This window comes from Parasteatoda tepidariorum, chromosome 1, assembly GCF_043381705.1.
Source record: "Parasteatoda tepidariorum isolate YZ-2023 chromosome 1, CAS_Ptep_4.0, whole genome shotgun sequence".
Taxonomy (NCBI): domain Eukaryota; kingdom Metazoa; phylum Arthropoda; class Arachnida; order Araneae; family Theridiidae; genus Parasteatoda; species Parasteatoda tepidariorum.
The window spans coordinates 29,932,628-29,956,529 of NC_092204.1; the positions used below are offsets into that span (position 1 = coordinate 29,932,628).

The 23,902-nt window shown below is 29.3% G+C and overlaps 1 protein-coding gene across 1 annotated transcript in view; it reads left to right on the forward strand.

The window, feature by feature from the left end:
* Positions 1–23,902, forward strand: part of LOC107445367 (nose resistant to fluoxetine protein 6-like) — a 51,637-nt gene that overhangs the window by 17,588 nt on the left and 10,147 nt on the right. Inside the window, exons 2-8 of the mRNA XM_043043784.2 lie at positions 7,303–7,517; positions 9,896–10,010; positions 13,111–13,207; positions 14,495–14,595; positions 18,378–18,548; positions 19,318–19,411; positions 20,477–20,557. Of these exons, the coding sequence (XP_042899718.1) occupies positions 7,303–7,517; positions 9,896–10,010; positions 13,111–13,207; positions 14,495–14,595; positions 18,378–18,548; positions 19,318–19,411; positions 20,477–20,557 (874 nt within the window). The remainder of the gene's footprint in view (positions 1–7,302; positions 7,518–9,895; positions 10,011–13,110; positions 13,208–14,494; positions 14,596–18,377; positions 18,549–19,317; positions 19,412–20,476; positions 20,558–23,902) is intronic.

Below are 23,902 nucleotides of genomic sequence, written 5' to 3' on the forward strand. Positions count from 1 at the left end.
ATTATTCCCGTGACGTAATCTATAAAAAAAATCAAGGCTACCTATTAGGGATTCTCTATAATTGTGGTGGTCATTTCTGTGTGTTTATTCGATTCACAACTCATGCATTTATTATTTTTTATGATAATGCTTTTTTTTTTCAGATTGGGTAACTCTTGCTTGTATGGTATGATTATAAACACCGGGTGAATTTCCATTCAGTAACTTAGAGATTCGATCAAATAATATTAACTACTCATTATATTTTTTTAAGCTAACGCTTTTTTGTTGTGGTTATGTAACTTATGATTGTGTGGTGTGATTATATAACCGGGTTAATTATAGTTCGGTACCGATAAAACCATTTTTTTCCTTGATTATTTTTTCGGAGGAATAAAATATTCCTGAATACTGCGACTTATTTACAGTTACATAATAGAAACTTATATACGAAATCCAATAAAGTAATACTCTAAGTAATACTATGTATCTCGGGGTCGGGTAAGCTTCGATTAAAATTATTCGGACCTCTAAAAACAAGCCCGAGCTTATCTCAACCTACCAAATCTCAAAACTAACAATCGTCTAACGGTCGATTGCGAAAACCTTGATTTCTCCATTGAGCTCATAAGATTTAAAAAGAAAAAATTTAAAGAGTGAACTGTTTTAAACATTAAAGTGGTATCGAATTCTTACGACGTATTACAGTGAATTTACTGAATCCCCTTAAACATTTTATTACCATACAATGTAAGAATAATACAATTGAGGGGACATAAATGAAACATGATTAACTTGGACGAAGAATGTGTCCAATGATTGACTTCAATGACGTATTTCATACCTTATTTTTGACGCTAGTATCTTTGTTAATTCTATAACTATTTAGCGTGTTCTGTCAGAAGGGTCAATTCACATCTCTTTTATATAGTCTCTATAAAAGTCTTCTGATATATGTAAAATATACGTATGCCTAACGCAATAAAAAAGTGAGCAGCAATCCAATATCAAACAAAAAAAACTGCAAAATAAGACAAAAGCACCACGGAATCGTAGAACCCGCATTTATTTGAAGAATCAGATAAATCAAAGGCTTATGTGAAAGCAGTGATGAAGAAAATTTACGTAAAGCAAAAACTTTTCAGAAATAGTGACATGAAGGAGAGGAAAAAAATTATTCTATCACAATAACACGCACGACATTAAATTTGTTTTTTTTTTCTTTCTGGTTTTAAATCTTCTGCGGCTTTTCTTTACATGATTCATTCTTACACCTTTGTAGATTAGAAAATAACGATCGCGGTAGCCTTTAACCTTTTAACCTTATAACTTTTGTGATTTACATCTTTTGTGGAGGCGGGTCCTTCAATATACTCACGATAAGCAATAGTTGCTTTTTATAAGATGAAAAAAAAACCTTTTAGTAAAACTGTTCAATAACCTTGTATTTTCATGTTAGTTGGCAAAATAATATATGAATTAATCTTGGAAATATTCGTTTATTGAAGAACACTTTAGTTCCTGCTTTTAAAATTTATATTTCTGGTGAGGACTCATCGTACAGTATAGATACAGTGAAATACAAAAAGCATAAGCTGCAAGCTTTTACGCTTTTTTGAAGAGGAAAAATTTTGTCACCATGCAGAAATAACCATTGAATTCCCCCAAAAATGTATTTTTTCTAAATGTGGCCAAAGCTGTTTATAAAAAGATAAAACATTTAAGTTGTGTGAGTGGTGTTCCTGGCCAGTGACCCTACCTCTTACTGAAGTTGATCTGCTTTTTTTTCTCGAATACTGAAGTTATTTAGAATAGTAAAAAATTTTTACGTAAGTAATAGTGAGAAGTTCAACAATTCTAACTACGAGTATATTAAACTTCTGTTTAATTTTTTTTATGAAGTATTAAAAATGATGAGTAATTATATAAGGCTTATAACACCTAGTTATAAAACACAGGCATAGATATTAAACATAGAGATTTAAATATGTACATGGGGCCACTTTTTCCTCTAAACATGAACTATTTATGCTTGTGTTGCAATGTGGTTACCGAAACACAAGATTAAATTATAGAGGAGGTTATTCCTTGGGCGTGTATAGATCTAGATTCAGATCTAGATTTAGATAAATTAATACAGATGAGATGAAGATTTAGTTTATGTCTTTTCATTTGACGACTTATACTTTAGAACCTTATACTTTGTAAATGCCTCGTGACGAATAAAAAAAACGTGACTTTTAAAGCTTAAATGACTTTCTAGAGATGAGCTTGACCAAAATTTTATCGTTATTGTAACACCTAATAATTTTCTGTCGTAACAATATTCGTTGTTTGTTTTACAGGAATGTTTTTTTAAAGTATTATTTTTTTTTATCAATGTTTTATCTCTAATCATAAATTCCATATATATCTATCAATATCTATCAATATATTAAACAAAATTTCTAATAATTATCGATTGTCCTTATGGTGGGCAATTTACGACATTATTCAATGTCGTTGCAATGTCTTCAAGGCAAGGAAGCTAACCTCCATTAAATAACCTTAGGGGATGTTATCTAGAAAATTCAACCAGTAATATACTTGACCAACTGCAATGAATAAAATAAACTATTTCGTCATCGCCTTGTTTATGTTTGTTCAACCAATTACTATTAATTATGATTTTATCTCGAATCTCTTTTTATTGCTCTTCGAAGGTCACTAAGCAAATTGAGAAGATTTTAAAGCAAGTAATCAAAGTGACCTCTTCACGAAAATACATATTTCAAGACATATGTTTTTTAGTCATCTTTTGCATTTTAGCAACACTTTCCTTTAATATATATGTGTCACCTTCACTTTTTAACACGTGAAATATTGAGTTACAAAAACGAGTCTTTTATTATAAAATAAAAACAGCCTTCAGTGGTCAAATGTGCCATTTTTCTCTCTCATTGCTCATTGTTTTGAGAAATATTATTACAAAAAAAAAAGGTTTTAACTCATTTGTATTTAGTTTCCTTTTAAAAAAGCATTTCTGATTTTTAAAAAAGTAAAAACTTGGCAGCACTAGTGTTTCATCATTAGCTTTTCTCTGAACGAAGCAACACAGTAGTACTATTCATTACGTTAATAATTTAAACTTGAAAAAGATTGCGTATTCGCGCATGAATAGGTTGAAGAACTGAAATATTTAAATACTGTGGTAATCTGCATTAACTAAAAAACAAAACACATTGCTCTTAATTCATTTGTATTTAGTTTCCTTTTAAAAAGGCATTTCTGATTTGTTTTAAATATATAAATTTGGCAGCACAAGTGTTTCATTAGTAGCTTTTCTCTTGAAAGAAGCAGTAGTTAATAATTATTACACTACGTTAATAATTTAAATTTGGCGAGAATCACGTATTCGCGCGAAGAGAGGTTGAACTAGAATAGAATATTTTAATACAATTGTGCTAGCACAATTGTATTTAAATATTCTAGTTCTTCGCATTCAATATCGCATTTAAATATTCTAGTTCGCATTCGGCATGATTATCATTAAAGTTCATGCATTGCTCTAGATAATGTTGAATGGTGATCAATCTGGTCGCCAAACTGATTTTAAATAAATTTTCAAAAAAAAGCATGAGATTTATACTTTTTATACAGGGTTAGTACAAATGAATAACCCAATTTCAAATATTTATATTTTCAAAACTGCTCCACAGATTTCAATAAATGATAATCAAAATTAAAGAAAAATATAACAAGATTTTTTTTCCAGTTGCATTTGTTCTATATCCGTCTGACCCTTTGTCAAATTACAAACATAAATTCGGTATTCTAGTCTATTACCCCCTATTTTCTTTTGTCCTAATGCTACACAAATACGTTCTTAAAGTTCCTGCAGTGTTTTCTGCATCAGTAGTTTATGAACTGAGTTTTAAACATTCCAATGTCTTAACCCTTTTCGGTGAGACTCAGTAAATCCGGCAACACTTAATCAACAAATGTTACAAAAACTACTAGAAAAACAAAACTAATTGCTTTTAAACGTTTGGAAACCACTTTTTACTGAGCAACAAAGAGAGCTTTAATGCCATTTATCAATTATTGTAATCTGCGTAATGGTTTCGATAATTTAAAAGTTTAAAATACAGTCGTTCAGTTGTCCTAACCCTCTGTATCTGCATTTGATATATTTAAATTACATTTCCCAATTGATTAAGACAATTTTATTCCTCTTAGTAACTTTTGTAAAATGTTTATATTATATTTCTCAAAAAAAAAAAACTATATGTAAGAAATGATTACACCATAAAGAGAAACAAACTGATTCATTGAGTTTCGTCCATTACAGGAAACTTATTCCATTACCAGTGTAATTTGCATTTAATTCTGATCATCATTTGAAATATACATAAAGTAGATAAAATGAATAAACAAATGCTTCAATAGATAAAATGCGTGATGAAAATTGATAAAACAGTCTTAATTTATTCTATTTCAAGCAATTTCGAATTGTACTCATGAAGGTCGTCGAGCATTTAGAACATCCTTCACCTTCCGGAAGACATTGCTGTTAAATAACACCTCTTTTTTGATCTAAAAAGTTTTTTCAGGCTTAATGATTAAAATAAAGAGCATTAGTTGCTGAAGATATATTTAATTCAATCATAATTTATATAAATAAAAGAAACTTTTGTAATTGCAACTATATAATTAAAATTCTGCTTATTTTGTGTTGAGCCATAGTTTTACCGTGACACAGAAAACAAACGTCTTTATTTATTTTTTAAATTGTTATTTATGGAAGGTAATTTATAGCCATTTTATTTTATTTTAAGGCCAAAGGTGTGTAAACGCAACATTTCAATAAATATTTTTCATGAACAATGTGAAGTTCATTTTTCACTAATTTTATTTTTCTGCTGTTGTCCAGGGTTCTGAAGACATCTGACAAATTTTAATATTTTAATTGGAGTAAAAAAAATTTTGTTGAGAAATTTTTAAACTACTTTTTCTAAGCTTGAGACTGTTATTGACTAATTCGATTTTTTGAAAATGTATACTTATTTCGTTTGAGATTTATCATATGTTCTTATGGTGGATTAAAGTTGCTCGTTCTATAAATAAAATTAAAATAAATCAAATTTCATAAAAATCATTTTCATGAAATCAACAAATTTCATGCACCATATTTTTCTTAAATAAAATATTATTTTTCATGCATGAAACTTTTTCTTTTTTAGTAAGTATTTTAAGCATATTTCAATACAAATAATACCACATCTCATAAAATTTCTATACTGGACCTAAAATTGGTTCACATAGAGTTAAAGAGAAAATTAAAAATATGTAATAATCATTAAAAAAAAATATGGGTTGATACAAGAATTAAAAATTACACCTAATTGTTCTGATAAGTTATAGGGTGATAGATTTTGACAATGTGTGCACAGTTGCCAACTTTGGCTTTATACAAAAATGATTCTCGAAGTTGTAGTATAATGTAATTTGAAATATCACTAGTAGTGTCTAAACTTAAACACACCAACTTGTAATTTTCAAAATTTTATTTATGTGTAATCTATTCATCTGTAATGGGTTCAAATCACTTTAAATTAAATACATAAATTCCAGAATGAAAACAAAGGAAAACTTTTTTATTACTTTAATTTCAAAAGCAAAATTTTCGGCAAAATCCAAAATTATTGGTAGCTTTGTATAAGACAGTTCATAGCAGTAAAAATAAAACTTTGCAGCAAAATTTTTGTTGCATTAATCCAAGTACTTGATTTTATCTAATCCGGGAGTGGTGATTAGAAATCTAAAATTAATTTTCATCCTAAAGTAAATTTTTCTTTCAAAATGGTAATTTGAACACATACATATACACTTATGGCAAAAAATAACAATTCAAACAAACAAACAAAAATCATATGACCTTAACATATCTCATCATAAACTAAAATGCATTATTGTCTTCTTTGTACCACTTCCTACGTAGAAGAAAAGTGAAGGCACTTTGTATTCACTCGAGTGAATTTCTAAAAGTCATGGTTAGGAAAAAATTATTAGGTTGCATAAAAATTGTTGCATGTAGAGAGAAAACGTTAAAGATTTGAATACAACGATGCGAAAATATCTGAGATCCGTTCAAATGTAACAGAAAATAAAAAGCAAATGTAATAGAAAATAAAGAACAAATTTGTTGGCCAGTGCAGTTTTTTTTTTAAGAAAAGCATAAAACTTGCTGATTGAGGAATAAATAGCTTTGCAAGTCGTTAAAATAAGATGGATATTAATGGGGGAAATACCCGGAGGTGAAAAAAAACCAAGGTAAAATAATACGATAAATAATACGACTTAAATAAGTATAAACCAATGCCAACTATTAAGCTCTGCGCAGAAGAGCCAGTGGTATCGTAATTTACGGTTTGCGCTTGCATTCTTACTTGGCAGAAAAGGAATTTTAAAAAATCTAACTTCAAGGGTGTAAACCTTTAACCTTCTTTCGAATTTTTTTTTTAATACTGAAATGCAGGCTTGCCAACTACTACGCTTTTTGCAAAATATTTTATAGAGTGGTAGACATCTAAAAACCAACGCTTTCAGAATTTTTGGATATTTTGTCAACATTTTAAGAGCCTCATCACGAAACAGCTAGAACGAAGTGTCGTTGCATATGAACTTTTAAATCAAGTATATGTAGCAATGTGAAAAATAAGTTCAAATGAATAAAAAATAACACATTAAAATATAAACTTTAGCTACCACTAGAATAAATTTTTACAAAAAATGCAGAAAGTTGGCAGCACTGGAAATGTTAAATAAATTTGTTTCGTATCGTAAAACTCAAACTTTATATTCTTTTATGCATGAATCCTTATACTAATTTAGCAAATAATAAGGGCTTCTCTTTCTGTTCATAAGGTTATTTCGCAATGTAACACAACATAAAAAGTAGCAAAATAAATTCTGAATTGAAAATAGCAAATTAAATTTTTACAACACGCAAAAAAGTTCATTTTTCCTTTTAAAAAAATAGTCGAAAATAAGCATGCGAATTGGTTGATTGTTTTTGTTTTATTTCTATGTTTAAAACAAACTAACTTGTATATGATAGTTGTATATGACACTTGTGTATGATAACTACAAGTGTCATACTAAGTGTCATACTAGTTATCATATACTACAACTAACTTGTATATGATACTTGTATATGACAACTACAAGTGTCATACTAAGTGTCATACTAGTTATCATATACTACAACTAACTTGTATATGGTAACTAACCTATTTATATACTATTTCCAAACATCTGTTAACTCCCCTTGTTTAATTCCAGTGGTTGATTCATCAGGCAAGATACCAAATGGAATATTAAGTGGAAGTATCAATTCGTTTGGAGATTACGATGTTTGTATCGACACTATTATACCAGGAAACGTGAAGAGTGCTTACTGCACCCTTTTCGTTCAACCACCGCTACCTCCAAGAGTTCCTTTCACGAGCTTTGATGATCCTATACCAGAGTTCGTCAATTATAGTTCACCTGATAAGGTTTGTTCTCACTATTATACAAAATCTGTTATACAGAGTATCTATTTTACAGAATCTCACTATTTATTATACCGAATGTACCCTTTTTGCGCATCCACCGATACCTTCAAGAGTTTCTTTTACGAATTATGATGATCTTATACCATAATTCGTCAATCATAGTTCGCCTGATAAGGTTTGTTCTCTCCATAATACAGAATCTGTTATACAGAATCTCATTATTATACAGAATCTCATTATTATACAGAATCTCACTATTATACCGAATGCACCCACACCGCTACCTGCAAGAGTTCCTTTTGTGACTTATGATGATCCTAAACCATGTAACTTGAGTGCCATGAGTTCGTCAATCATAGTTCGCCTGATGAGTTTTGTTCTTCCATTATACAGAATCTGTTTTACAGAATCTTATACCAAATCCACTTTTTTGTGCAACCACCGTTACCTCCAACAGTTCTTTTTACAAGTTATGATGATCCTCTACCAGAGTTCGTCAATCATAGTTCGTTTGATAAGCTTTGTTCTTACCATTATACAGAATCTGTTTTACAGAATATCTATTATACAGAATCTCACTATTGTTCCGAATGCACCATTTTTGTACAACCACCTCTACCTTCACGAGTTATGATGATCCTAAATCAGACTTTGGCAATCACAATTCGCCTGATAAGGATTGTTCTCACTATTATACAGAATCTGCCATTTGTAGCAATGCACACGTTTACCCATTCTATATCAGTAAATTACCTGCGTTTTTTAGTGCTTCAGAAAATGCCTTTTTGTGTATAAAAAAATTTTAAAGTGTATTTTATGTACCTTTTATGTATTATTCTGTGTTAAGACAGTTATGCTCCCTCTAAATGTATGGTGACTATAACTAATTATTAAATCAATCTCAATATCATGCTTTTCAGATCAAAATGCCTATACTATTCTTTTGATATTGTTGTAGATAAAATATCTCTCTTTTTTTCAAGATAAACGAGGAATAAAATAATGCGAGAATAAATGCAAGATAAATTAAGAATGAAATAAATATGGAGAATGAAATAAACTATCTATAAATTCCTTTCGTTGTATAAAAAAAATAATACACGTTTTATCATAATAATATATTGATACCAAATAAGTACAAGCAGCACTGAACATGATAAACACACTTGCTGACATATTACATGGGATAGCATACAAACGATTACTCCAATTATTCTTTGAATTGTGTGTAACCATTATGCTATATGTGGGGTGGTTTTTCTAGTTATTTTAAAACTAATAAAATCAAATTTGATTTAGATTAGTTGAATTGTTTCCGATATCTAATAAATTGATAATGCAAATATTTATTATAATTACAACTTTTTAATCAGAACTATTTAACGTTTTTCTTCTTTTTTAAAAATTGGATCATAGATAACGTGCACTTAAATTAATATAATATAAAATTTCTATTAGGTCTTAAGTTGTGCACAATATCTGGTATCTAATACTTTATTTGACTTACTCACACAAAACTTTCTTTCCATTATGAATGGGAAAAAAATCTAAAAATCAGAACAGCTTTTGTTCAATGCAGTGCAATTCGTCAAAAAATTGTAATTTCATACTTTCAAATGATTAATGAGATTGTTTTCTGAAAAACTCCAAGATTTTTTTTCTTTTGACAATAAGGCATTTCTGCATCTGTCAGGAGAACTGAGAAGTGAAAATTCGGGAAACTTCTAACGTAATAATCTAGATTCAATTCTAAGAATTAGTTTGAAGCATAAATGACACATTTGGAAAAAGAGGGGCTTTTGACTATATTTTCACAAACCATTAAATTGTATTTGTTAAAATTCTTGCTGAATGAAAATTAATAAGTTAATTAACTCATATCTTTTCTTCTGCACATTGTTAAAATTGCTTTGAAATCAGACTTAAATTTCTTTTTTTCCAATGCCCACACGGGAAAGACATTCCGTCAATACAGGCATCTGAAGAGCAGATTTGTTGGTCACTCTTTCAGCAGCACCATATTAGGTGGGCTAACGTTACTCCCACAGTAAGAACAAATTGTAAAGTGTATGAAAGAACATCCATGCCTTGTCCGGGTTTCAAACCCAGAACCAGACTTAAAAATTAAAATCGCTGAATTTTACACCCAACATTAGAAATGTGTTGCCATTTTAAAATTACGAATACTTTTAAATCAGTTTGATTTTAATTATTTTTATCTGAAACTCCTGAGAACAAATGACTGCTTAATAATAAGGGGAAATATTAAAATAAATTTGATTTTTGTCTGTTCTGTTTTTAAAATGCAATACAACAGTAGTGTTCAAAAAGTTATTCATAGTATGTATTGTGAAATAAATTTATGAATATTTTTGCAGGCAATATGGGATTTCATGAGAAAAGGAATGAATTACCACTTAGTCAGATTTAGATCCTCTATATGCATGCCATCCACGTGCAGTAAAGAAGAAGTTCAAGCTGTTGCTACTAAAGGTAAATTTTTTACTGGCAAAATCTGCAACAATTTAGATTGAAATTGTTATCTGTAAACTCTTAAATTATTTTGATAAGGGAAAAAATAGGATTGTTCTTGTTTATTTACCCAATCTTTAAGAATACTAAGTACATTATTCTATTGTTAATTCTCACTTTTAATTTTAGATTGAGATTTTAATTTTAGATTAGATTTTAATTTTAGTATTTGAATTTAGCTAAAATAAAATTATTTTAAATTTTATGACTTTTAAAACATAGCTCACGCAGATCCTCACGTAAAATTACGCTTTTCAAATTTCTGTAATTCATATAAAGGTTTAAAAAGTGGTAGCAAAGTTACTTCGTTTTCGTTCTGTTTTTTCGAAGAAATTATTCATTCGTTATTACCACAAATGATTCAGTATCTATGCAATTAGTGCTGCAATCGTTTGTCGTAATTTTTAAAAAATTGAAGTTGTAGCTTTAGAGACAAGTTTCCTCCAACTTTTATCAAATCTTGCCAACCACTTTTGTAAATTTTAATCTATAACAGCTGTAATACATTTTTTGGAAAAGTTATCCGCGTGCAATACTTTAATATAAGACTGATATATTCGATAAATCGGTTTATGGCGTCTCATGCCAATATGCCGAAATTCTCGTAATTTCCAACAACGAAAGATCCAATGAGGAATTTTCAATTATTCCGTACGTTTGAGTGCGTTTATTTTATTAATTTATGTTGGTTGATTAGTTTATGTTGGGATATTTATGGATGAGATTTGTCGTTTTTCTAAGTTAAAAATCTTTGATTAATCTCTAAACAGAGATTTAAAATATCACTAATTGGAGATTTTTCAATTACATATTATAAGATATGGATATATTATTAGGATATTTGAAGCATAATTTTTATTATAAGCATTTATCTAGATAAATTCAACAATCAAATTACGCTGCTGCGCCATTTTAACATTTATCGTTATTAAAATCAGGTTTTTAAAAAGTTTAAGAATGAAGTGGTTAAATATATTTTTTCCATAGGTTGTTTTCTAAAAAATTAAACTAGCAGTATCATAATATTTGGAAGAAAAGAAATACAACCCTCACATAAAACTTACCGCAAAATAAACGAAATTCCGTGAAAGTGAGCATCTCTGAAATTTTCAAATAAATTTCAAAATTTAAAATTGAAAGTAAAACATTATATCCGCGTTATTTTCACTCCACTTATCACATGCAAAATTTGAAACAGTTTATTAAAATTGCAAGCTAAAATTCATTGGAATGAAAAAAACACCACATTCTGCATTGACATTGGTAAGTAAAGAATATTATCAATTGAATAAATGCTTCATTCCAAAGCATTAAATGGTTAAAGCTTTTGTTTAAGGGATATTATAAAAATGTAAAATAGTAATATCACTTAGAAAAATGTAATATCACTTTATCACTTTCTTATCCAATTTAAATCAGATTTCTCAAAGAAGGAGACATATCATTAAATCTTTCCATTATATCTAATCCAAAATCCTATGACTAAGTGATGGTTGACATTTTGTAGCAACTCCTGATAAAACTGCAATTCCAATTCACTTTTGTAAATTATCCAAAAGTAAATTGGCTTTTGTTGTAAGAACAACCAATTTTAAATGTTATAGATGATAATCATTGTGATCAGTCCTGATAAAAGTCATTAGTTCTTTAGCTATGATTAAATTTAATATTAGGATTCATAAGTTGCACTTACCTTTGTATTTTATCTTATCTTTTTATCTTTGTTTTTTTTCGTGATTATGAATTTCATTTGTATTTTATCTTAATTAATCAACTTTAACTTAATATTATTTAAACTAAATTCAATAAGTTTGACCGGGATGATAGGCCAATTGTAATTGCGCAAATAATTCTTATATGACTTATTGGAAAAGATTATTTCTAACAAAAGAGTGTTTGTTTGTTTTTTAATTTTACTTAATTGCCAATTAGCTTTATATGAAGGAAAATAGCAACAAATAAAATGGATTGTAAGCTTTATTTCTGATTCGTGATTTATAATAATTCTAGTCATTACTGATTTTCAAAATTTCCTTTTCTACTTCAGGAAAGGATGACCTTTCCTTTTCATTCACATTTTTTTAATCTATAACTTTCCTTACGTTTGATTAAACCAATTAAAACAACTTTCGGTTGAAGAAATCTTTTTCGTGTAATTTGTTTAGAAGCTGGGCTCTTCTTTTTATTGTTGTCCATATAACATTTGAAGCCTTATTCTGGATAAATGTTATACCATGAAAATAGAATTTGAAACAAGAAAAAAAAAATTTATTGCGTGTGGTGAATAATTTCTGATTTTAACTGAAACGGCAATTTTAAAAAGTCATATCTTGATAATATATAATGTAAGTTAAATATTTCCACGGGAAATGTGTTTCTGATTTTAACTGGGACGGCAATTTCAGAAAGTCATGTCGTGATAATATATAATGTAAGATAAATATTTCCACGAGAAATGTGTTTCTGATTTTAACTGGAACGGCAATTCTAAAATGTCATATCTTGATAATATGTAATGTAAGATAAATCCACGAGAAATGTGTTTCTGATTTTAACTGGAACGACAATTTCAAAAAGTCATATCGTGATAATATATAATGTAAGAAATAATTTTCGTGAAAAAATTGCAAAATTATGTAATGGTGAGCCCCAACCTCTAATAAACTTGACCAATTAGCCCTGAATAATTTCTAATTAAAATGCCTTAACCAATAAAAAAGTCTTTTTTTTCTTCATTTTTCATGTCGTTGTTTTTAATTTGGCATTGGTTTTTATTTATTTATTTATTTTTTTCTATTTGTCATGTCTTCTAATCTTAACCTTAACCTAACGTAAAATGTCCCTTTATGGGCATAAATGCTGGGTTAAATGTTGGTATGTGTGCTTTTTACTAAATTTTTTTTATTAGCAATTAATGATGGTAATGCTTTTTACTACATTGTTTTGTTAAAAAGCAATCATAGTAATTCTTTTTATTACATTTTTTAATAATTATAATAATAGTAATACTTTTACTACTTTTTTTAAGAAAAAATAATGACAATGATGCTTTTCATTACAGTTATCGAAATGGCGGGACTTGAATTTGATGTTATAGTTCCAAACTGTGAAGTAAAAATTGACCAAATAGTTCTTGATGAAACCGAAACAGGAATTGCGTAAGTAAACCTCTTCATTTGCACATTTTAAGCTCTTTTACGGAGATTGCAGCAATACACATATCTTCCAGCTTTTAAAATTTTCGCGAGAAAATATTTTTCAACGACTAACTAACAACAAATAAAGCACGAAATTTTAAAAGTAGCTTTTTTATTTTTATTTTAAAATCATGAGCACTTAAAATTTTATTTTTTTAAAAATTATTTAATCTTTTATATATATACGGAGTGGCGATTAAATGTTTCTAAAATCAAATTTATTAAATTGAGAACTCAGGCGGTGGGGAAAGAAATTTAAATTTACCTTTAATCATCTTAATTTAAATTTCACAGATTTATGATAATTTTTGCAGTGTCTTTCGAAACATGTAAAATGCAAGGAAATCACTATATCAAAATCGGGGAATCGTTTTTTAATTTTATTACAATTTTTCTGACAAAGTATTATCAATAAAGCCCTGCAATCAGAATTTTTTGAGAGATATTTAAAAATGTAGAGGTAATTTTACATTTGCTTGCCTTTAGATTTTTGAAAAAATATTTTCGTTTTTAAGTTATTTACTTTAGATTAATGAATTTTTCAACTTTATTTCAATCGTTTTTCGAAAGAAAAAAAATTATAAATTTAATTGCTGATAATTTTACATTATTAAATGATCTATACAAATTGACCTATGAATTATGAAAAAATTAACAAACACATAATTTTATTGCTTTTACGTTTTGAGAAAAAATCTCCTAGTGTTCTTAAAAAAATTGAAGCACTATGTTCCATTTTTTTAAAGCTATTGCTGCCGCCTTTTTCTCTATCTTATTTTAGTTTATAACCGTCGTTGAGCAGCCGACCCAATTGTCGAGTTTACGTCTATTAATGTTCAACTCTGTAGCCTCTTAATTTTAAACCCAATTCGGAGGACACGGAAACTCCTGAATCAGGTATTAGGAGAAATTTGCCTTTGCGGAGGACTTTTAGATGAAAGTAACTGACATTTGCGTTACATGGAGACGAAAACCACGGAAACCTCCCACAATATTTTAGTTCTCGTATTTAAGTTTTGTGTTTTTGTAAGCTACCAGAAAAATAATGGCAAATAACAATCTTTAATGATCTTCCCATTTTATAAAGAAATAATCTTGCCACTAAATATAAAACCTTTTAGAAAAAAGTAGAGATAATTTGGGAAAAGCTTATTTGGTCAACTGTCGAACATCACACACCGCTTCATTTTTCTATTGTATTTTTTGGAATGTTTTACTCTTTATTTACAGCTGATTTTATTCTTACAGTGTGCTTTTGGCAACAATTGTATTTATTGCAGTTGTGGCAACTATTATTGACGTCATTTTAAATATAAGATCCCAAGAAAATAATTTTCAAAAGAATTTAAGTAAGATCATCAATAGCTATTCATTTACGAATTGTATTATATGTTTTACAAAGTGTCTTAAATTAGACTGACAATTTTCTTAAGTTTGTAACAGGGAAACAGTTAAATGTTAAGATTAAAAATGCAAAAAAATATTCCATCAAATTTATGTGACAAGGTTTAAATCCCCGAGTTCCTGATTTTAGTTCAAAAAATTTTCTGCAGATAGCGCTGTTACCACTTTTTTACTAATATTTTCCATTTTGCTTTCGACAGTAAATGAATTTCATTCTCCACTTACGACATTTAATGTCGTAAAGCCTAAATAATAGACTTTTCGGAAGAATTGCAATGATACTTTCAGTTACTTTTCTGTGATTCACAGGCATGCTACTTGCAATGCCATCTATTGAAGAAATTTGAACTAATAAAAATATGAACTCTGGGAGAAACATATACAACCCTGCCACTTAAATATACTGAAAGAATTTTTTTTCACATTAGCCGTTTTTCTGTTTCAAATGTTTAATAATCGTCCGTCTAATTTAGAACAACCTGTATATTAATAATTGAGATCAATTTATGTATATTTATTTTACAGTAATGGAATATATTTACAATTTCATTTTAATCATGATCAACTGGGGCCACTTTGCCCAATTTCAAATTGAAGAAATAGTTTGAGTTTCTATGTTTGTAAAGGCAAGATTTAAGAATGGATTTATGGAACATAAATATATTTTCATTTTTTTCTCTTTCAGAAAAAAATTAAAAACCTGTTAGGGAAAGTTACCGAAACAACTACGCTAACTTTCCCCAGCAGATGTTTTTTTTTTATTAAAAACTGATTCTTTGACAATTTTTTTTAATTATTAATTTCTTCGTAAAAAAAATATTACCCTTTTTAGGGGTAAAAAGAACAAGAATAAACTTGAAAAGAGCATGAAATAATTTATTCACTATTTACATAACCAATATTTACACTAGACTAGTTGAATGATTGCATTCTTGTTACAATAGTTTCTTAGATTACACAGGGGGGGGGCAAATTTTTTGTTGCATTTATTGATCTTGCCTAATTCGGATGTGGGATCTGAAATTTGTTTTGTTTCTAAAACAAGAGATATTTCTTAAATGATATTTTGCCGAAATGCACAAATTTAAAAATGTTGTGTGCAACAAGGGATCACAAAAATGCTGCGGCAAACTTTTAGTGAAGATAGGAGACATCATCAGTTTTAAAATTGCATAGGAACCCATATCCGGAAATGTCATCACATGCAGCTACGGAAGCTTCCCTATTATTCCTGTTCAGATGCACGCGAAACTGCTTGTAATAGGGGAAGGGCCCATGGCGGCGTAGTACGACATTTTCGGGCAAGGATTGATATGCAACTTTAATTCAGATGATGTACCTTAACTCGCTTAGAAATTTGTCGTCGCATTTACTCAACCTCCTGTTATATACAAGGTGTTTACTTATTTTTTTTTTTTGGACGAAATTTCATTTTGACAAAAAATAGACTAAATGTGTCTCTAGGAAATCTGTAGCTTGGAACGAAAAACAGATTACAGGTTTGGAATCAGAGATAGAAAGTATAAGATCCTTTTACAAAACTTTCATACAACATAAAGCAAAGAAAGATTTTTCCCCAATGTAATTATTAGAAAAAAATGATAAATAAAAAATTCAAAATATACTAATACTATTATACTAATACTATAATACTAATACTATACTAATATTCAAAAGAAATTGGAAGGTTATGCAATTTATATACATTTTAGAAATCTATAGCTTGGAAAGAAAAACCAATTACAGGTTTGAAATCAGGGATACGAACGTATCACTGATAAGATCTTTTTACAAAAATTTCATACAACATAAAACAAAAAAAGATTTTCCCCAATGTAATTATTAAAAAAATATAATAAATAAAAAATTCAAAATATACTAATACTATAATACTAATGCTTATACTAATACTATACTATATTAATATACTAATATTCAAAAGAAATTAGAAGGTTATGCAATTTATATACATTTTATTAAATTCACCTTTCGTTAATTGACCGTCTGTTTCTNTACTATAATACTAATACTTATACTATACTATATTAATATACTAATATTCAAAAGAAATTAGAAGGTTATGCAATTTATATACATTTTATTAAATTCACCTTTCGTTAATTGACCGTCTGTTTCTCATATAATTTGACTAATTTCTTTTTGCTTCATATCAAAAAATATAATTGATTTTTCTTACTTCGAATAGTTATGGGTCTTTGTCTTGGAATTTTTTAATCATTGGTTTTGTTAATTTTTGATATCTAGCAACGACAACCATGTGGAAGTGGTCTTGATATTTTTCGATAAATCTAAAATTTGGTTTTTGAAATCTTGATATTTCATGTCAAATTACTTTATTTAAATGTCTCTCAATAAAACAGATAATGTTTGATATCTACATTTTTCATCATGAAGAATGTTTTTCTATAAAAGATTCATTAAGTTTCTTATATTAAGAAATTATTTCCCGGTTATTTGGTTGTACACATCCTTCAATTAATTTTTCAGATAATTCAGAAAAATGAAGCACATATTCACATTTGAAATAATCACCTGAACTTATGATGCCATCCTCTGAAAGCTTAGTTTTAGAAAATTTATGGCAGTTAATTTCATTTGCTATTTATTAACAAAATATATTTTTTTGTTTTTATAATTCTTTAATGTGTAAGAATGGTATTGATTTTTTATCTACATACATACCTGACTCTACATCTGAATAATAAAACCAAAATTTTTAACATTTTTTTTTTAATTGACATAGTATTTAATAGCACAAACCTTATCATATTGAGGAGTTCTTACATTTGAAATTCTTTTATCATATGCATTATACAAGTACTTGACCTAACCTAATTCAGGTTCGGAGATTTCAAATATGAAATTAGCATTGTTCAAAAATCTACAGAATTTTTTAAATGGCATTTGGAACCATGTTTTATTTTTTTGTCTGAATATTTAAGTTTTTAAGAAAATTGTAGGGTTGTATACATATGTATACACTTGTCGGTTCCTTTTTTTAATAACCGTCGTTGAACAGCCGACCTAAATTTGAATTTACGACTACTAATGCTCAACTCCGTAGCTTTGTACATTTGAGCCAAATTCAGAAAGCAAAGGAACTCCTGGATCAAGTATTGGGATAAATTTGCTTTGTAGAGGACTTTTTGATGAAGCTAACATGCATTAGCGTTACATGGAGAAGAAAATCACGCAAACCTCACATGGTTAGCTCGACGGCAAGGGAACTCTAACCCATGATCTATCTTCCACTGAAGATATCTATCGTCATCACTGTAGTCAGTGAGATCCGGGTGTGGAATTCATATCAACCAGCCATCGCTGGGAATCGAACCTGGGTCACCTTATTGGGAGGCGAGCACTCTTATCCCCTGAGTCAGCAAAGCCTGCTCCTTTGAAATAAAACTTAAGACTAAAGACATATGACTTATCGCATCATACACTGAAAAATTTTATCATCACTACCACACCCTACGCACTAGAAATGTGGGGACGACTAGTAACAGTGAATTGTAAACACTCCTGGTTCAGATTATGTTATAAGATTACATAAGCACTGTAGCTTGTAGAGAGAAACTGATTGCGTATCAGCTTAGTGAAAACATATTCCCTGTATTATCTACGTATGCTCACTGCCTGATGACGCGAATATATGTGATTCTACTGTATGTTGCTAATAATAATACTTTCTTTTCTATCATCCTAGGTGTGCCTTTGAAATGCTTATTAGCTTTCTCATTGTATACCAACTTCAAGAAATTGATGAAAATTGAAGATAACCCAGATACTATCAAAATCATTCATGGATTTAAAGCAATTACAATACTTTGGGTTATTCTAGCTCACAATTACTATTACCAAAATTTCCAAGCAATGAGTGAGTTACATTTTGATGTTAAATCCGATAAGGATAAAAAAAAAGTGTTTATTTAATTATTTCATTCAATTTATGACTACCCTATAGTAAGTTTTTTTTTATTTTTGAATAATATGATATGATCTTGATAATGCATAAAATATCATCCTACATGTTTATTATCTATTGATAGTCTCCGCAAAAAATGTATGTTATAATCATTGGAAGGCGAACGCTCTATTCCTTGAACCACCACGGCTCAAAAAAATTTATGTTAAAGTTATGTTAAATATATATATTTTAATTGTGCCTGATATTGCCATGTTTAGCCATGCTTTCTGAGTTTAAAACTCAGCTTTAGTACTTTTGCCAAATTTTTAAGAAAAATTTTTTGAGAAATTTATTAATTCAAACAATTTATAATTGAAAAAAATTTTCATTTAAAAAATATATATAAAAAATAACTTCAATTTTGTTTAAACATTTTACAAATTTGAGCTAAATTTAATACCATCTCATACGAATGATATCTGTTTAAAATAACAAATCAAAATTAATAAAAGCTTTATTTTTAAAAAAAATAATGCAATGAATACCAATGTTTACACCAAAACGATGATTTGATTACTCTGATTACAGAAAGGAAGGACTCTTAACTTTGAAGAATGCATCTTAGCACGTGAAAATCCGAATATTAGTTAAAAAGTTATTACGGATTACGAGCTTTTATTTTAAAAGCCATCTTAGTAAATATTCTGATTTAAAAATTAAAACTTTTGCATTTTTGCAGGTCATCTTCTGGAAGTCAGAGAAAAATCAAAGGAAATTTTATTCCAATTGATAAGCAATGGTGTTATGTCCGTTGAAACATTTTTCTTTATCAGGTAAATTAAAAATACTTTTGATTTTTAGAACGGGTTTTGGGCACTAGAAATGTTGTATTTAACATCAGTATAAACTATTTTATACTTCTGTCAGAAATCGGTGATAAAAAGTAGCGAAGAAAAAAATCAGGGTTCATTGTACAAAGGAACCAATCCGAAAATCTTGGATTCCCATGATATTTTGAGTGGTAGAGATGCAACAATTGAGTACTTGCGACTCGAGAAGTGAAGTGATAATGCTAACTCCGTGATTAAAATCAGATTTAATTGGATACCTGTAAGCGAAGTCACGCTGTATCTCAAACCTGATTGGCTTTTGTATCAAGAAAACAAATGGCATGCTTAACCTACGATGACGTCACTGGATTTAATTGGATACCTGTAAGCGAAGTCACGCGTGTATGTCAAACCTGATTGGCTTTTGTATCAAGAAAACAAATGTCATGATTTAGCTACGATGACGTCACTTGCAGGTATCCAATTAAGGTGAACTTAATTTGCTTAATCTTGAAAACTTAACTACACAAATTGCAAGACTTAAATAGAAACAAATAGAAAGCTTAACTACTCAAATATATGTATTTAAATTGATACATAGTAACGGTCAAAACTGTAATAAATTAAATTTATTACATCAGAAATGAAATGGTAAAGTGCAAAATTGACTGTTAATCCAAATATTCTCGTAAAATTTTCCGTTAATAAGGAAAAAGTTGATGTGCCTGATAGTAACTAACTGATCTAAGTCCGTTATAATAAACAGTAATCAGCATAGTAAATGAATGATAAAAATCAGTCATAAATCGTAGCAAAAATGAGAAAATGACTAATAAAACAGTCTTGCTTTAGTATAATTTTAATTCACAATGTTTTATTTCAAAGTAGAAGTGATTTATAATATTCACCATGGTTTAAGAAATCACCAATTACTGTAGTAAAATACATGCTTTACTCTAACTTTATTTTTTATGGGACTTAACTTTTCTCTGCGAAAACGACTTTTGTATATAATTTATTTTAATAGCCCAACATTATAATAATTAGTTTTTTTTCTTCTTGTTTCAGTGCTGTCTTAGTTTCGTATGGTGTCACTAAAATGAATGGGAAGTTAAATGTATTCCTCTACATCTTTAGAAGGTTTTGGAGGTACATAGTTTTACACCTTATAAATCTCTACACTAATAATAAAATCCCCTAAAATGGATCCCCAATAGGTATTTCCCTTGCCAATTACTTATTACAGTTTAATGTTACGGTTCATGCTACGAACCAAGAACGGGAAATGATAATATTATTGATTTGAGAGAAATTTACCCCTTTTTGCTGTCCGGCCTTTTAAAAAACTATTTAAACGAAAGTAATCAATAAATCATTCAAAATACATAATACAATATTTCTATATAACAAACATTTATAAAATAGTGTGGCTAAATATTTAGATATATAAAAGGGTTAAACCAAAAACACTTGCTCAATTAAACAACAACAAAAAACTATAACCGTTCAATTTGACAAATATTTAGAGACGAGCTGACTTGATACAAAGTAAGAATACATCCAAAGCAAAGCCCTTACAGTAGATTATAAAATGGACAAAAATATTTTTTATTAAGGAGATTTCGCACTTTTACGTCAGCTTCCGTACGCTCCCGTACGTAAGATTGAAGCAGCTGCGCATGCTCACGTTTATTTTAGATTCTACGTATCTTAACGTTATTATTGGCATGATTTACACTGCAAAGACAAAGCTACAAGCTAGCTATTTATAGTTATTAAATGTTGTTTTCTGCTTAAGCCTACCTTCGAACAAAAAACATGGACATGGAATGCGAATTTGAAGAAATGTATTGATGACATTTAGAAATGATTTCGCACTTTTACATTAGCTTTCGTACGCTCCCGTACGTAAGATTGAACCAGCTGCACATGCTCACGTTTACTTTAGACGCTACGTATCTTAACGTTATTATTGGCATGATTTACACNTTTAAGTTATTGTTGGCATAATTCACACTGAAAAGACAAAACTACAAGCCCGCTACTTATAATTGTTAAATGTTCTTTTTTGCTTAAGCCTACCTTCGAACTAAAAACATGGACATGGAATGCGAATTTGAAGAAATGTATTGATGAAATTTAGAAATGATTTCGCACTTTTTCATTAACTTTCGTGCGCTCCCGTACGTAAGATTGAAGAATGCTCGCGTTTATTTTAGATGCTACGTGTCTTTAAGTTATTGTTGGCATAATTCACACTGAAAAGACAAAGCTACAAGCCCGCTGCTTATAATTGTTAAATGTTCTTTTCTGCTTAAGCCTACCTTCGAACTAAAAACATGGACATGGAATGCAAATTTGAAGAAATGTATTGATGAAATTTAGAAATGATTTCGCACTTTTACATTAGCTTTCGTACGCTCCCGTACGTAAGATTGAAGCATGCTCGCGTTTATTTTAGCTGCTACGTATCTTTAAGTTATTGTTGTCATGATTTACACTACAAAGACAAAGCTACAATCTAACTGTTTATAGTTATTGAATGTTGTTTTCTGTTAAAGCTTACCTTCGAACTAAAAACGTGGACGTAGAATACGAATATGAAGAAATGAAATGAACCGTGTTATCTTACAAGATCGGTTCATTTAATAAATAAAAAAATTATTGGTTTCTGTTCCATAAGTTCTATAAGAAAGTTCTAGTTCCATAAAAAAACTAGATATATTTTCGCTATTTTAAAATCATAAATTATATTTATTAAAACTATACAATTTCGTTGAAGGAAATTAAATAATCAATAAAAGTTTAATAATATTTTTCAAATATTAATAACAATATTAATAAAAGTAAGCTGCATTATTTATCGCTGAATTCATTCTCGCAGTTATTACGAAAAGCAGAGTTGGTTTTAAACCAAGTTAGCGCAGAATTCTACGTGAAAGTGCGAAATTTCTATTATCATTTTGATTTTGAGTTTATTATCGAAAAATTCACACACTTTTTTGCGCGTTTGCTACTGGATCACGATATCTCGTGTTTAAATTTTTTCGTGCAGCTAGTGTCTATAAAACAGATGAAACTGTAGCAAGATTAAAATTCAACTAATTTTGCAAAAAATCTGATATTTTCCTATAACAATGACGTATCGCTTATTAAAAAAAAGTTGTAAAATTTTGAAACTAAAATACGAGTAATTTTTAAAGTAAGAAAATTTTACTTTGATTTTATATTTATAGATGACCACTCTTCAATGATAGATATAGTCGGGAGAGGATATTACAACCAAAACTCGGGTAGCAATGAACGTGTTAACTTATTGGGTTTGGGCAGAAAGCAGCTTTTTGAAAAAAGTGACAAAGTATTAGCACTGAAGCTAAGTCAATAATTTCTTACAAGACTAACACCATGGTTTTTTTTTAAATTTTGCTAGAGCATAATTTCATATCAAAAGATAATTACTTGAATTTATTATGTTTAATTATAATCATAAATGAATTTAATTTGAAAAACTTTTAAAAATGAAAAAAAAAATATCACATTTAAAAATCTTAAAATTATCACATTATAGGGCTCATGAAAAACTTTTAAATCTACTCCCAAGTTTTTCGAAAATCCGAGAAATTTCAAATAAAATATCACATAAATTCGAACTCGGGAGCAGTAGACACTCTGAGTGTGCATTACACCGAAAAGCGTTTACATTATGACCAACCTGCTAATATCATGTAGTACCACCTTTAGCCCACAAAGCTGCTAGCACCCGCAGTGGCATTGATTCCACAAGGTGCTGATAGGTAGTCTGAGGTATCTGGTAATAAGCGCTCACCAACTGGTCCTGCAATTCCTTCACATTGCGAGGGGGTAGTGTGGCAGCACGAATTTGGTTTTCCAGGTAGGACCACAAATTCTCTATTGGATTAAGGTCAGGTGAATTAAGAGGCCAAGACATGACTTGAAAGTCACTGGAATGTTCCTCGAACCCATTCATGACGATTCGACCCTTACGACATGGTGTATTATCCTGTTGGTAAACACCATCCCCCGCAGGAAAAACTGTTGCCATGAATGGGTGATCCTAGTCTGCAACTATGTTCAAGTAGCTTACAGACGTCAGGGATTGTTCTATGAGGATTATGGGTTCTAATGTGCCCCATGAAAACATTGTTCCTGGGCGAAAAACCATGAAAACCTGGGTGAGCCCATTGTTATAGATGGAGGGTGGTCATAATGTAATGACTCTTCGGTGTATATTCCATAATCTCGTCTCTAATGCATATTTTTAGATTCTGAATCAAGCATAAAATTAATAACGTACACACAATAGGATTCGCAAATTAATGTTTCAGCGAGGAAAACAAAATAGTAACGAAGCCTTATTGTAGAAAGCAGTACGAATAAAAATAAAGAAGCGTTTGATTGACGGCTGAAATTTAGATGCCTTTCTTCTCTCACCTGACAACTATTCTCGTTTTTCTCCGGCAATTAAGCAGGTTT